General features: G+C 33.6%; 1 protein-coding gene across 2 annotated transcripts; it reads left to right on the forward strand.

The window, feature by feature from the left end:
• The first annotated feature begins 47 nt into the window (after positions 1 to 47).
• Positions 48 to 14,570, forward strand: LOC120637689 (protein ROP). Of its 2 annotated transcripts, none has more exons than XM_039909638.1 (15): positions 48 to 76; positions 1,560 to 1,709; positions 2,297 to 2,452; positions 2,650 to 2,753; positions 4,279 to 4,427; positions 5,349 to 5,409; positions 6,202 to 6,356; positions 7,161 to 7,309; positions 7,500 to 7,654; positions 9,279 to 9,359; positions 9,790 to 9,957; positions 10,349 to 10,438; positions 10,544 to 10,641; positions 11,629 to 11,711; positions 12,045 to 14,570. In XM_039909638.1, exons 1-15 carry the CDS (start codon positions 49 to 51, stop codon positions 12,176 to 12,178), a joined length of 1,761 nt encoding a protein of 586 aa, XP_039765572.1. In that variant the 5' UTR covers position 48; the 3' UTR covers positions 12,179 to 14,570. The 2 variants fall into 2 exon arrangements, with proteins under 2 accessions (XP_039765572.1, XP_039765573.1); XM_039909639.1 differs by lacking the exon at positions 2,650 to 2,753 and adding an exon at positions 2,868 to 2,971.
• The last annotated feature ends 58 nt before the right edge of the window (positions 14,571 to 14,628 follow it).

Raw genomic sequence — 14,628 nt, forward strand, 5'->3', positions numbered from 1 at the left:
TGTCAAAGCGATTTCAAAAGTCTAGCTAGTATCAGTCTATGGTGCAAAATGGCGTTGAAAGCACTTGTCGGACAAAGTAAGTAAAAAATATTTTAATTTACTAAAATACTAGAGCTTTAAAGTTTAAAAACGTTTGATTGATAAAGTTTATTTAATACCCAATTATATATACATAAAGAAAGGCACACTAACCGTTACATTTAGGTTTATTAATGATATACCTAGTTTTCAGCTTATCGATGACTAATATTTTAAGAGTTATTGTACACTTTTATTAAAATTAACAATAAATATAGGCTGGGATGTTTAATATTTGGAAACGTTATGGAAACATTATATCAATGAAATATTTGTCCCTCTTGTTTTATCATTAATTTTACAATCGTCTTGAATCATGTAAACAAATGTTATTATATTTTTTATCCATAACACAACGACGACGAGATGTATAAAATATAACGAGATGTAAAAATTAATGTGATCTTACTGTTTCACTCGGTAGCCGACATAAGCGTAAATTATTGATTTTCTTATGTCACTTCACACTTAAGGGGTGGGGACTGGCGACTATGTACGTCATGCATTGCGACTCAAACCCAGCCACCCTTCAACAACCTACCACCCCAAAAAATAATTGGACTAGTTCACACTAAAAACACATTAATTAGAAATTATTACAAACAGAGTTTACCTTAATTAATCTACAAAACACAACAATAATTGATTGATTATTTTTCTAAACAGTACTTAACATTCTCCAATACTTATTATTACCTTATTTTTTATTTATTTATTTATAATCTTTATTTGTACACCACTCAGAAAAACGAGAAAAAAAAGGACAAACACATGAAGAAGCAGATTATTTCTGATTTTGCCACCTGTTTTTTTTTAAGGATTGCCCATTGTGTTTTGGATATGTTTCAAACCTTAGAGCAATCAAAAAAATCAAATAAAAACACATTATCCAACCATTGGATATTTATCTTAATATATATAAATCTCCTGTCACGATGTTTGTCCGCGATGGACTCCTAAACTACTGAAACGATTTTAAATTAAATTGGCACACCGTGAGCCGTCTGGTCCAACTTAAGAGATAGGATAGCTTAGATCTTTAAGTAAAGTCACAATTTTATTTTATTGCATATTATTTGTCTATAATTAATTGACAGTCACATGTTATATGTATATACAACTATACTCATTTAAGGCTTAGCGATACTGAATACTTTCAAAACAAAATCAAACGCAGACGAAGTCGCGGGCAACAGCTAGTATATATATATATCTTAGTCTAATATGATTGTGTACAATAATAAAACAAATCATTTTTAACTTTATTAAAAAAAATTGCTTTTTTATTTATTGATAAGAGCACTCGACTGCAGAATCACCTGGTATATTAATTAATTTATGGATAAACCTATTTAGTTTTATATTGACTTTTAAATCATTTCTCAATCTCATCAGATATCAATTTCCATTTGGCTCTCTGCCAATAATGTCTGCCTTACTACCTTGAACTGTTTGATTGAAAACTTAATTCTAATTTGTAGAGATTATGAATGAGGTGATCCGCTATCGCGGTCCCAAAGGCAAGGAGTCTCAGCGTATAGAATGGCGGATTCTTATTGTGGATCAACTCTCCATGCGCATGGTATCTGCATGCTGCAAGATGCACGACATTTCAGCAGAAGGAATCACATGTGAGTTTGTCTACATTTTCCTTTATAAAAAAATAGCTAATACCTGACATTTATAACATATTCGTTTGTTGTTGTTTAATTTTGATTATAATATTAATGGGGGTTAAAATCTTGATTCTGATGGATACAAGCTATCTTCGTGCAATATTCAGTACATTGGTAGATCTATGGCCATTACCAGGGAGTAAGCAGTATATGTGCCAACAACAAGATTGTTAGTCAAGCCATGTTTGTTTATAATATTAGTATGGATAAGAATGTTTAATATAATGGATAGATTTTAATTACTTCCCACACTCAACAATCATCATCATTAAAAAACATCAGGTTTTTAGTGTTTTATATGGCTGGTTCAATTTCAAGGTTCAGTCAGTCCTATCCATATATCCTTTAAATTGGATGGTTAAAATTAACCATATTAAATCATAGTGAATTAGTTGGACATGAATTGCCAGTGTCAAATTGATACTTGACAATTAATTAAACCATGATTTCATATGATTTTGTGCCAGGTTGCTTACAAAAACTGTACCTATTTGGTCACAACTTCCATGTTTTCATAAACATTTTGATTTTCTATTTTGTAGTGGTAGAAGATATCCACAAGAAACGTGAGCCATTGTACACCATGGATGGCATTTACTTGATTACACCATGTGAGAAATCAGTACATGCTCTCATTAATGACTTCTCCGTGGGCAACCGCATCATGTACAAGGCAGCACATGTTTTCTTCACTGAAGGTAGGTAATGCCATCTCTTTCAAATGAAAACTACATTACAAGTAGTTTAATTGATCAAACAACATTATATTTTAAGTGTTTTATTAAGTAAAATAATATTATGTTGCTTCAAATTTAAGGAAAAACGTTGCAGTACATTTCTTTACTTGTTTGTGTTAAGTTGCAATTTATATTTTTACTTTTATTTTAATTTACAGCTTGTCCTGATAAACTTTTTGATGAATTATCACGTTCATATGTAGCTAAATATATCAAAACTTTAAAGGAAATCAACATAGCTTTCATACCATATGAACAACAGGTTTGTCCATATACTTTTTTTATTTTCATCCAGCTCACACAACCTCCCATTTAAACTTATTTTTTCTATAATATCATTAAGAGATAAATATCTTTTGCACGCTGCCATGGCTAGTGTGCCCTGAGGAGTTATTCAATGAATTGTGTAAATCTTCTGCTGCAAGAAAAATCAAAACTTTGAAAGAAATCAACATTGCTTTCTTGCCATATGAAAGTCAGGTAATATTATATCAATAATTATATGAAATTAATAAACTATTGGACGAAATCCAAAAGAATGAAAATTGTATATCTATTATATTTAGTGCTATATACAAGTTATGTATTTTGATTTTATCAGACCCAGCAGTAAAGAATATTGTGAAGGATTATATTTTTATCATAGGCCATTTGTCTATACTTCTATACTAATATTATAAAGACGGAAAGTTTATGAGTTTGTGAATTTGTGACACTGTCAGGGGTAATCTCTGGAAATCTCTACTGAACCGATTTAAAATGTTCTTTCACCAAAATAAAGCCCCATTATTTCTGAGTGCCATAGTCTATATATTACCCTGAAAACTGAAAAGAACTTTTCGTGGTAGTCGGATTTGCAAAGTAAGCGAAAAAATAGTCGAACGAAAACGTTTCCTACGAACGCTCCCTTAATGTTGAGACAAATATGATTGAGTTCCATAGAAAAGTTGTAGAGCTTAAAAGTCCGCGACAGCATATGTATAACTTTTATATTTAAGTAAGAAAAAGTAATTTTTTATATTAAAAAATAATTGAAATCGTTAGGTTATGTTTAATGGTCATATTATATAAAGTTATGAATTCTTATCGAAATAAGTTAAGTTATCGTCTCAAGTATTTAAATAATATACTTTTCCCTATTACTGCATATAATTTAGACGAATGGTTAGAGAGATAATACGCAATAGGTATGGAGCCGCGACCATGTCGTTATCTTTTGACCATGTCAGTCTATTTAGAAATATTAAGGCTTATATCGGGTTGGAACTCCTGAAGGACTGTATAATATTTTTTTACCAAATAATAACATTACATATTTGAAACAAGAAGGCGTTACATTGCGGAATACCATGATATATTAATAAGGTTAAGGTTAATTTTCTATACTCCACACCAAACATTGTCAACAATTATTCATTGTAAAGTCAACATCTACTGAGAATGCTCCGGTGTCGGAGCGAAACCTGCGTACCATTACCGAAGATCTGTTTTGTGTGGTGAATAAAGATTGAAATTATAAATAACACCATACAGATTCTCCCGCTTTTCGACGAGTATAGCCAATTAAGCTTAATTTTCATTTCTAACATTACATCTTATATGGCGTTATAGAGTAATTCAGAAAAAAAGACCGCGACAACATATGAATATTTTTTAAGGTTGACTCATACGCGTAATAAGTCGTCATTATTATAAATAAACATCGGAAATATTTACTATGAGTCCCTAACCTAACGTTCAAATTACTTCTTAAGCTAATGAAATATTATAATACATAACTCTTTTAGGTGTTCTCTCTGGACTCTCCAGACACCTTCCAGTGCATGTACAACCCAGCACTCACACAAACCCGCAATGCCAATATGGAACGTATTGCAGAACAAATTGCAACACTCTGTGCAACTCTTGGGGAATACCCCTCTGTGCGGTACCGAAGGTAAGCTCTAGGAGTACCTATATGAGATTCGAAAATATAGTCAATTAATGCTTCAATTTCCATCTGTAAAGAAGTAAACCACATTTCATTACCTTTTTATCGAAATTATGTGTCTTAATAAATTAAAAAAGCATGTGTGTACTTATTATTATTATTATTTATTATTAAACTCTTTATTTGTATACCACAACATTTAAAATATAACAAAAACAGAAACAGCGAAAGAAGTAGTAATACAAAAATACTTATATAATACACTAACAATAGAAAAAAGGTATTAAATACATTGAAATTTTTACTATAACGCATAATCTAGTAAAATGAAGTATTTAAAAAAAAAAACTTCATAATTAAAGAAATGGACATAATAAACATAATTAAAATTGGAAAACTAATAGACTCATTATCGGGCAACCAATTTTCACTCAACATCAAGAGTAAGTGTACACTGTCAAACCTTACAGCTAACTTCACGGTGTCGGCTTTTTGTGATGGTGTGTGCGCGTATCATATAAATTTTCACTCATCATTTTTCCCTAACGCGCAAAAAGAAGTATAACTACAAAAAAAAAAGATTCATAAATTATTAAAAACCCTTTTTAATTTAGTTATATTAAAACACAGTTGATTTCCCCTCTTTTAAAATAAACTCCTCCTCCGAAAGAAAATTAATATTGTTATATCAGAAATAGAAGTAAAGAAAAAATTTGCCAAGTTATGTTTCTTTTGTTACGATGGTTTCATGTTTATTATTATGAATAGCAAGTAAGCCCACTTGCTATTCATAATAATAAACATGAAGCCCTAGAAATGCATTAATGTGCAATATGCATTCATAGAAATAGCTTCACTCTCATTTTAGTTTGCTATTATCGTAACTAAGTACATTATAAGTAATTTTCTTATACATTTTGTATACAGTGATTGGGAACGCAATGTAGAACTCGCGCAACTTATCCAGCAGAAGCTGGATGCCTATAAGGTATGTAACTAAGTTAGTATATTTAAACATGACACATACATTCTAAACGAACGGTAAAAATTTGGATGGGTGCATTATGACAGGGATTCAAATGAATCTAAAAAACACAATTATTAGTCATTGTAGAGCAAAACTCTAAATGGGTAAAGTATAAGGCTGGATGGAGATAAAACTAGTCGACAACACCAAGTCTTTCAACCTCATTGCAGCACCACTCAGATGCCGAATGACATTGAAAGAACTCTTAATAATCTTCTTAGTTTGTTCTTACAACCAATAAATATAAGTTTTTCTTAACAATTTATCTGACTAAATGGTTATCCGATTCATACAATTTAGTAAAAATTTTGGCTCTCAACGAGATGGACAGACGACATCAAACGAGTCGCTGGAAGCCGCTGGAAACAAGCGGCCAAGGACCGTGGATTTTGGAACTCCGTACAAAAGACATGTCCAGCAGTGGACTTCAATCGGTTGAAGTGATGATGATGATGAGTAAAATTTTGTCCATGGATATAAATGACTAAGTTTCCTCTAATAAAAATTTGAACTATCCTTCTCTTAGTGAAGTTACCCTTCCCACATTTATCAGATATTATGGGATAATATAAAAAAAATACTGTATTTTGTGACAGAATTTTGGTGATTTAATTTTTATTTTATACTTATACTGAAAAACACTAATAGAAAATTATAAATTGCAACATAGCATACTAGAATCGAATCTGGTCATGATACAGCCAAAAAGCCAAGCATCGCGATGCCCAAATGCTATATTTTAAAATTGTAAAGGCGGACGAGCCGACCATGGGCGAGGGTCCGGAGAAGGCTCGCTCACAGCTACTGGTGATGGACCGCGGTTTCGACTGCGTGTCCCCGCTACTGCATGAGCTCACACTGCAGGCTATGGCTTACGACCTACTGCCCATTGAGAACGATGTCTACCGGTAAGCCATAGGGGGAAAACTTAATATGAGTTCTCTGCTCAACTGCAGGGCTAGTAGGGCTTGAGACCAAAATTATATCCCCCGTTTATATCGCTTGACATGGGATATAATTAACGTGTCCGCTTAAGTACGGGAATAGTGAATAGAAAAGGTTTACACCCGTTTATTATGACACATATATTATTTACACTTGTGAGCCAGTGCTCTGAGAGTTGATAAAGATGTGGTAGAAGATAAACCATGGTAGCCGTCCTTTTAGATATCTACTACTGAACAGTGGACACGGTCCGTACAAAACTTTCCGCAATCCATTTTTTTGTACAAGCTCCTTAGCGTTTTTTAATGTCCACAGTTTAAATTTTGGATATATATCTAAACAGTTTCTTTAAGTGCCATTCCAGCATTGAATAAGATGAAACTAGAGCAAGGATATAGTTGTGAAAACAAGAGCTACTGCATCTGAGAGAAGCTAATATTTACAATCCCTTTCATGATAAGAATTTTCTAAAAAGAGCATTTTAAAAGTAGTTGGCGTCTTTACGATTTGGGTCTATCCCAAACTGATTTGATATTCAGGTTTCAATGTATAAGAACGTAAGATGCATTAAGAATAGATGAAGAACTATTGACCGGGAATTCGTACCTGTTATGCACAGGACGTGATATATATATATCTATACTGTATGTATATATTCTTTGCTGTATTCTATATAAAGGGAAGCAGCGTCCTGAGTGCCGCAATCTCAATAACTTTTATTAAAGAGGTAGTACTATTAAAATCAACATTTATTTCTATTTTAACAGATATGATGCTCAGGGCAATCAGAAAGAAGTACTTTTGGACGAGAATGATGAACTTTGGGTGGAACTACGACATCAGCACATTGCTGTGGTGTCTACTTCAGTTACCAAGAACCTCAAGAAGTTTACTGAATCTAAGCGCATGGGGGGAGGTATTATTTAAACTAAACTTAATAATTATCATAAATAGTTAAAATGTGGCCTTTTTGAAATTCACACTGAATTTATTTTTCTGATAAATAAGAATCTATTCATATTTAAAAAAGTTAATTTTAAATGTCGATAGAAATATCGCCAATAGTTTTATATGCATAACCAACCCGAAACTTCTTATTATCACAGGAGATAAACAGTCCATGCGAGACTTGTCGCAAATGATCAAGAAAATGCCACAGTACCAGAAGGAACTATCCAAGTACGCGACGCATCTACGTCTAGCCGAAGACTGCATGAAGGCATACCAAGGCTACGTTGACAAGCTTTGCAAGGTGGAACAGGTAATAAACTCTCAAGAATTTTTAATACTATTTTTCCCATAGAACACCGGCAATGCAATGGCGATTCCTTTTGTCTTGCAGGTAGGTATTTATGGATGGTCGTGATTTTATCATTATATATCATTAAAGCCCACCAACCTGCATAAGAGCAGTGTTGTGGGTCTGTACTCTATCACCCTGTCTCCCCAAGGAGTAAAATAAAACAACTTGACCGACTCTAATACTGTATATTATGCTTCTCTATAATTCATATTACATGTTACCTTTAAATGACTTTACTACCAGTTCGGAATGCTGTCTTCGGCAGAGAAGACCACTGGCAAGAAACTCTACCGTATCTCTTTTATTCAATCAATTAAAACAAGACTTATAAATACAATTACAACATATCATCATATGTAATAACGCTAGGCCCTTTGATACAAGACATATTTTAAGACTGGTGAAACATAACTACTATTATCACTTATAACATCAGGACTTTTGTAACAAGTTGTTTGTATAGAGCAACCTCTGCTATATAAACTGTGTGTATAAAATAATGCTAGGGCTCCATATATGATACCTAAATAACGCAAAGGATGAGATATACTTATTTTATGCAACATCAGGTACAACCATAGTACCAACAACTTTTAACTCCATCATCAGTACAAACTACTCTTGTTTCGCTACGACAATGTTTCGTTAAGTATATCGTTTCTATTATAAATCATCTGTTCCCAATTTGTAACGTTCTATCCACAATACTTTACTTAATCTCCTTTTCTCAATTCATTAATTTAAATCTGTCCTCACTTTTCTTTTCCGCCAATCGATCTTGTCAAACTCGCGTCTCCCGCCATAGATCCTATACTTTTCTTTGACAGTCTACTAAAGGCCATTATTTTATTTTAAATACACTGTCAATGAGTATACAAACTATGATTGGTTTATATATTTAATATAATCATCGGTTTTATCATAGATATAGCGCTATCATTCCCTTTTTCAACAGATTTCAAGGTACGCCTGGACCAATTTCGACGGGAATTTATGAGGCAGGCAGAGGTTTACAAAAGGAGATGCAGGCTCCTTTTTATTACTGTAATATTATAATAACCTAAAGAAATCTTTAAAAGTATGAATATAATTTTTCTAAAATAAAAAGGAGCCTAAAAGTCTACCTAAAAATGGTATGGAGGATTATACAAAAGTCTTGTGTTTCTAAAGTTTTACATCTATTAAGTAGATATATAAATAATACTAGATAGTTTCTAAGTTTTTAAAATACCTCTCATAGTGTTCGTATGTAAAACAACCCTTAAGGATGCAGACTAGGGGATTGCATGCAAAAAAAAAATAGTACAAGCGTGAAGTCGTGTGCAACTAATAGTTACAAGTATAATCACACACAAAATTCGTAATTATTGCTTTTTCGATTTAATTTGCCATTTGACGATGTGCCAAATGTTCTCCCCATGTGTAACTTTAAGATTTTTTAACGAGAAGTACCCAGGTCTTTAAGGTGAACATGATAAAAGCATGGGTGATTTTCTTAATAAAAGAACAATCTTTATCTAGCCGCTTTTCAGTCACAAACACTAATAATGCGCACTATTAACACTTTTTTTTCTTATTCTAGGATCTTGCAATGGGCACTGATGCGGAGGGTGAGAAGATTAAAGATCATATGAGAAGCATTGTACCTGTGCTGCTTGACCAGGTATTATGAATTGTTTATTAATAATTGTAATGAAAACTAAACCACTCGCTCATATTCATTTTTTTATTGCATATGCATATATCTTTTACCCCTTCTAGTTGTAGGAGGAGGACCTGTGCTCTGAAGTGAGCCGGTAATGGGTTGATGTGATGATGATGAGAATGACCGAAAAGTCAGTTGGTCAGTTAATTAATATAAAAAATACTAGCCTGTAATAACTGTTGCCCTAGTTCTTCGTCCGCGTTTATAACGGTGTTTTACATATCTGATGGAAACTTTTTGTTTTCCGGGGATAAAAGTAGCCTATTTTACTCTTCGTTCTTTCCCATCTCTACTTTACGCCCTAACTAATTCTTTAGTTAGGGCGTAAACACACTTTTGCATTTATAATATTAGTATGGATATATATAATTTGTGATGTCTTCTGCAGAATATCAAAAATAACGACAAGATGCGTATAATTGCGCTGTACATAATGTCCAAGAACGGCATTTCTGAGGAGAATCTCAACAAGCTGGTGACGCACGCGCAGCTCGAACCATCCGACAAACAGGCTCTGCTCAACCTCGCCAACCTTGGCCTCAACGTTGTCGTCGACGTACGTATCAAGTCTCCTTCTATCTGCTCCTAAGGACATAGATTTTACACATATTTATGAGAAAGCGCGACGTTAAGTTTTAAGTTCCTGTAATAATCAATAACCTATAGGAAGTGAGCAGTATATAACGGCAATGACCTTCTTAAGACCTTCTTTGTCTGGTTCCCATCAGAATGAATGACTCTTAGCCTTTCTTATGAGGCCTAGAGTAAGCGACCATTATTTCAGAGCCGTAAGCGACCATTATTTCAGAGCCGTAAGTCATCACTGGCAACACGCACTGTTTAAATTTAATCTTCAGGGGCTGGCACATAATCTTTTGATGATCTTATTCCCAGGTACAATTCAAATATGGTAAAATTAATTGTTTTTTTTTTTTTATATTAACTAGGGGAACAGAAAGAAGCAGTACCAAGTGCCACGCAAGGAGAGAATTACTGAACAGACTTATCAAATGTCGCGATGGACACCAGTACTGAAGGTAACTAAACAATTAAAAAACTTGCAAACAGATATACAGACATATGATTTTTATTACCCAATAATATATAATTAACACTGATAGCTTATCTTTGTTTTTGTGTAGGACATTATCGAGGATTCGATCGATGATAAATTGGACCAGCGTCATTTCCCATTCCTGGCCGGACGCGCTCAGACTTCTGGATATCAAGCACCTACAAGGTAATTATTTTATTATATCTATACCAATAAAGAATCGGGCGCATCTGTGCGAGTTGACTGAGCATCATATCGACCCATCAACGATTCTCCTCCCATAATAAAAAGGGTTAAGGCCGTAGTCCACCGCGCTGGCCCAGGATTGTTGGATTCCACACACCTTTGAGAACATTACGGAGAACTCTCTGGTATGCAGGTTTCCTAATGATGTTTTCCTTCACCGTTGAAGTAAGTGATATTTTAATTCGCACTTAACTTAAAAAAGGGCTGGAATACGAACTCGGTCCTCCTAAAGTAAAGCCGAAGTCCTAACCACTGCAACATCACTGTTTGTCTGACTGAGCATGGAGATAATAAACTCTTTCGAGTCTCATCATGATTGAGGCCGCCAATTTAGACCAGCTTGGACCTTTGTAACTGGTTTCCCTCGAACTGTAGGCCTGTAGCGGCGGTAGCACAGTGATTAGAACTTCCGCTTGACTTTAGGGGGCCGAGTTCGAATACCAGCACGGCGCCTCTAACTTTTCTTAGTTTATACGTTTGAAGCAATTAAAATATCACTTGCTTGCAATATAAATGATTATTTACACGATAGCATAAAAAACGGGTTTTGAAATCCTAACTATTTGTATTAACTAATTATATTATATCCATTATATATTTATTATGACTAGTCATATTATAATTGCGAAAGTGTTTTTGTTTGTTTGTCCTACCTCCACGCCCTAACTATGCAACTCCAATCATTTTGATTTTTAGAACGGAGTTAGTTGAAAAGATGGACAGTAACATGACCTACTCTTTATCCGTGGAAAACAAATGGTTTCTACGAGATTTGTAAAAAATCGTATTAAACACGTCGTCTTAATGCGGGCAACAGATTTTATTAAATAAAAGTCAAAATATCTTTGCGTTATTTTTTTTAAACATCCCTTGGTGTCGTAAATTAATGCTAAATTATTTAAGTGACCTATAATTTCTTTGTTGTAGCGTGCGCTATGGACACTGGCATAAGGACAAGGCTCAGCAAACTGTCAAGAACGTTCCAAGATTGCTTGTGTTTGTTGTTGGAGGTAAGTGCTGAATTTGTATAGGGTCAACCAGCAACATCGTTTCGGAACACTACATCCTGTGCGGGCATGTCTGGTGTTAAGAGAGTAACTAGCCACGGCTGCTTTCTGAGTCCGAGCCTGTGGGTTCGATTCCCACAACTGGAAAACTATTGCGTGATGAAAATGAATGTTTTCAGTGTCTGGGTGTTTATATGTATTTTATTAATTCATGTATATTATTCGTAAAAATTGTTTAATAGTTATTCTAGTACCCATAACACAAGCTACGCTCACTTTGGGGCTAGATGGCGATGTGCGTACTGTGGTAATATAATATAATATAAATGGTTTCAGGCGTCTGCTTCTCTGAGATCCGTTGCGCTTACGAGGTGACCGCCGCCCTCAAAAACTGGGAGGTCATCATTGGGTCATCTCACATCCTCACCCCAGACAACTTCCTTTCGGACTTGAGCTCTCTCACCGCCTAAACCTGGCACTAAGTAACAGTACTTACCCTTTTAGGTTTCAGCCTATTGAGTTCGTTTTTGTATTCCGTCGTTATTAATGTACAATTGTACACAATAATATGAAGTTTTCGCCACGAAAATTATGGTGAACAATTTATACACTGAGCGACATCGGAAAATATTACTCGTCACATGTGTGATTTATGATTATTATATACAGGTATCAGTGTGAAGTATATACAAGGCTAAGTTGGAAAGGGAAAACAAACTAAGAGAAATAACTGGAGTTCTAATAAAATAATATGCAGTGACAACCGTAACATCATCAGCTGGGTTTTCATTTAGTCTTATTGGGGCACGTATCATTATTCCACCAGAAGTTAATGTAAAGATGTTCACACACACACAATTACATGTGTGAATGCAATATCAAGTAATTACTATCAGTTTTCGAAGGTGACTGAATTTTACACTTGGCCGTAACGGCCAAAGGCCTAAACCCTTCTCTCACTAAGCCATAGCGGAGTACGGCCTAAATAAAGCAAGCGTAGTGTGAGAGGCCGTGAAGCATGATGGACAAGGTTGATAATGATGACTAATCAATAAAAAATTTTTTTTAGATTGGCAACTGAAATATATTTAGTTATTTGAAATTATAATCATTTTCTCTAAATTAAATATGTATAAGTAATACTTTTTATGGTTTGTGTTCGCGTGCGCCTTTCCTAGCCTTGTATATAGTTTATTAAAATCGACGATTCGATCGGTATTATAATATCATAAAAATATATTTGTTGTTAAGTTTAATATTTTTTTTTAATCACCAATAATAAACGTTTTTTTTTTAACTCTGGGAAATGCGTTTATCCATCCCCTTCGGAAACAGCGCAACCGAAGCTGCACTGTTTCCGGAGGGGTATGAGGGACTTACCGGCCGCCAGAATACCCACTAAAACCCAGCGATGTTCCTACTCGTCGCCTGGTGACTGGGACACGGGAACTTTTGCGCAGCACCAATAATAACCTTAGGTTTACTTTGAATTATAAATGTCAACCTTATAAATATGGGTAAAACCTAATAATATGTTTTTGTGAACTATATTATTAATTGGTGGAAAATCCAAAGATAAAGTGACTGGTTCACTTTCTTGCTACCTAAAAGGTCTTTCAAGTTATCAATAGGACCTCTTATCTGTTTGTTGATATTGTTTGCAATTAATTACAACTAACATTTCAATATGTTACGTTTATATTATGTTAGAATGTTTATATTGTTAATGTTTTAAAAGTTTTAAATAAGTAACATTATATTATTAATGTTGACCAGAATTTTAGTTACTAGGTACTTTAGTCTAGTGTGTATTAATTGCTAGATGAATAAAAAAAAAATTGTTTTTAATAACTTATTCGCATTAGTAAAATAAGAATAACAATTATTGCTACTATATATTGTAATCCCTAAACCTTATTTTAGATTGGTTTTCTCTTTATCTCAAAATATAGGCATGTCTTCACTTTTTATAATCGAATTAGAATTCAGTGATACTTAATTATTGTGAACATTAAGGTTTATAATATATTAAAACAAATTTAAATCAAATTTAACTTTTACTCTAATCTCGGTATATTAAATATTAGAACATCTTATAATGGGATTAAATAGATTATATTATTAGTCCGAAGTTGTGAATGTATTAAGCAATTCAAGTAATTCCTAGATTTAGTTAAATATAAAAATAATAATATTCATTTGCATGTATTCTATTAGCGTCGTGATCATCATTCCAATATTAAACTAATATACAAGCTTTTACGCGTGCTCTTGACAGTATATAAGCCCCTAGTGTAAGTTATATCGTTAAAATACTTAACTTGAAGTAACGTGAATTGGTATGAAGTTATCATATTTCGATGTTTGGTCCGCCCTCAGATAAAGGACTATGTACTTATCTACTATGGTAGCTCCTTCACCTGAGGGTCCGCCATATAAAAAGTAAAGAAGTTGCCAATTTGACATTCGTTGTCATGAAAACTTACACAGGCATAGGACAAAATTGTGTTATAAGTACAAAAGTTATCGGAGCCAATCTGTTAACAAAATAAAAGTCGGGCTATCATTGTAATAATACGAATATTTATTGTGCATATCACAATAGAACTTTCTTGTATGCATTATAACAAAAGAGGTAATAGAGTTAATTAGAAATTAATAATAAACCCTTATTAATAAACGGTGTGAAGCTATTGCTTAGTTGTTAACATTGTTCAACTAACTTCCAGCTATACTACGTTTATAGGTAAGGCCCAGTTTGTGCAATTATGTAGTAAATATGCATTTTTTGTTACTTTAAGCATACTTAAACTATCAGTATTGAAGTGTTAAAAACTAATAAATTATAATCCTTGCCGAGAATTTTATTTCACTTTTGAACCCTTCTCTCACTAGAATTATGTTCTTAAAAAACATAATG

This window comes from Pararge aegeria, chromosome 4 (assembly GCF_905163445.1).
Source record: "Pararge aegeria chromosome 4, ilParAegt1.1, whole genome shotgun sequence".
NCBI classification, from domain to species: Eukaryota; Metazoa; Arthropoda; class Insecta; order Lepidoptera; family Nymphalidae; genus Pararge; species Pararge aegeria.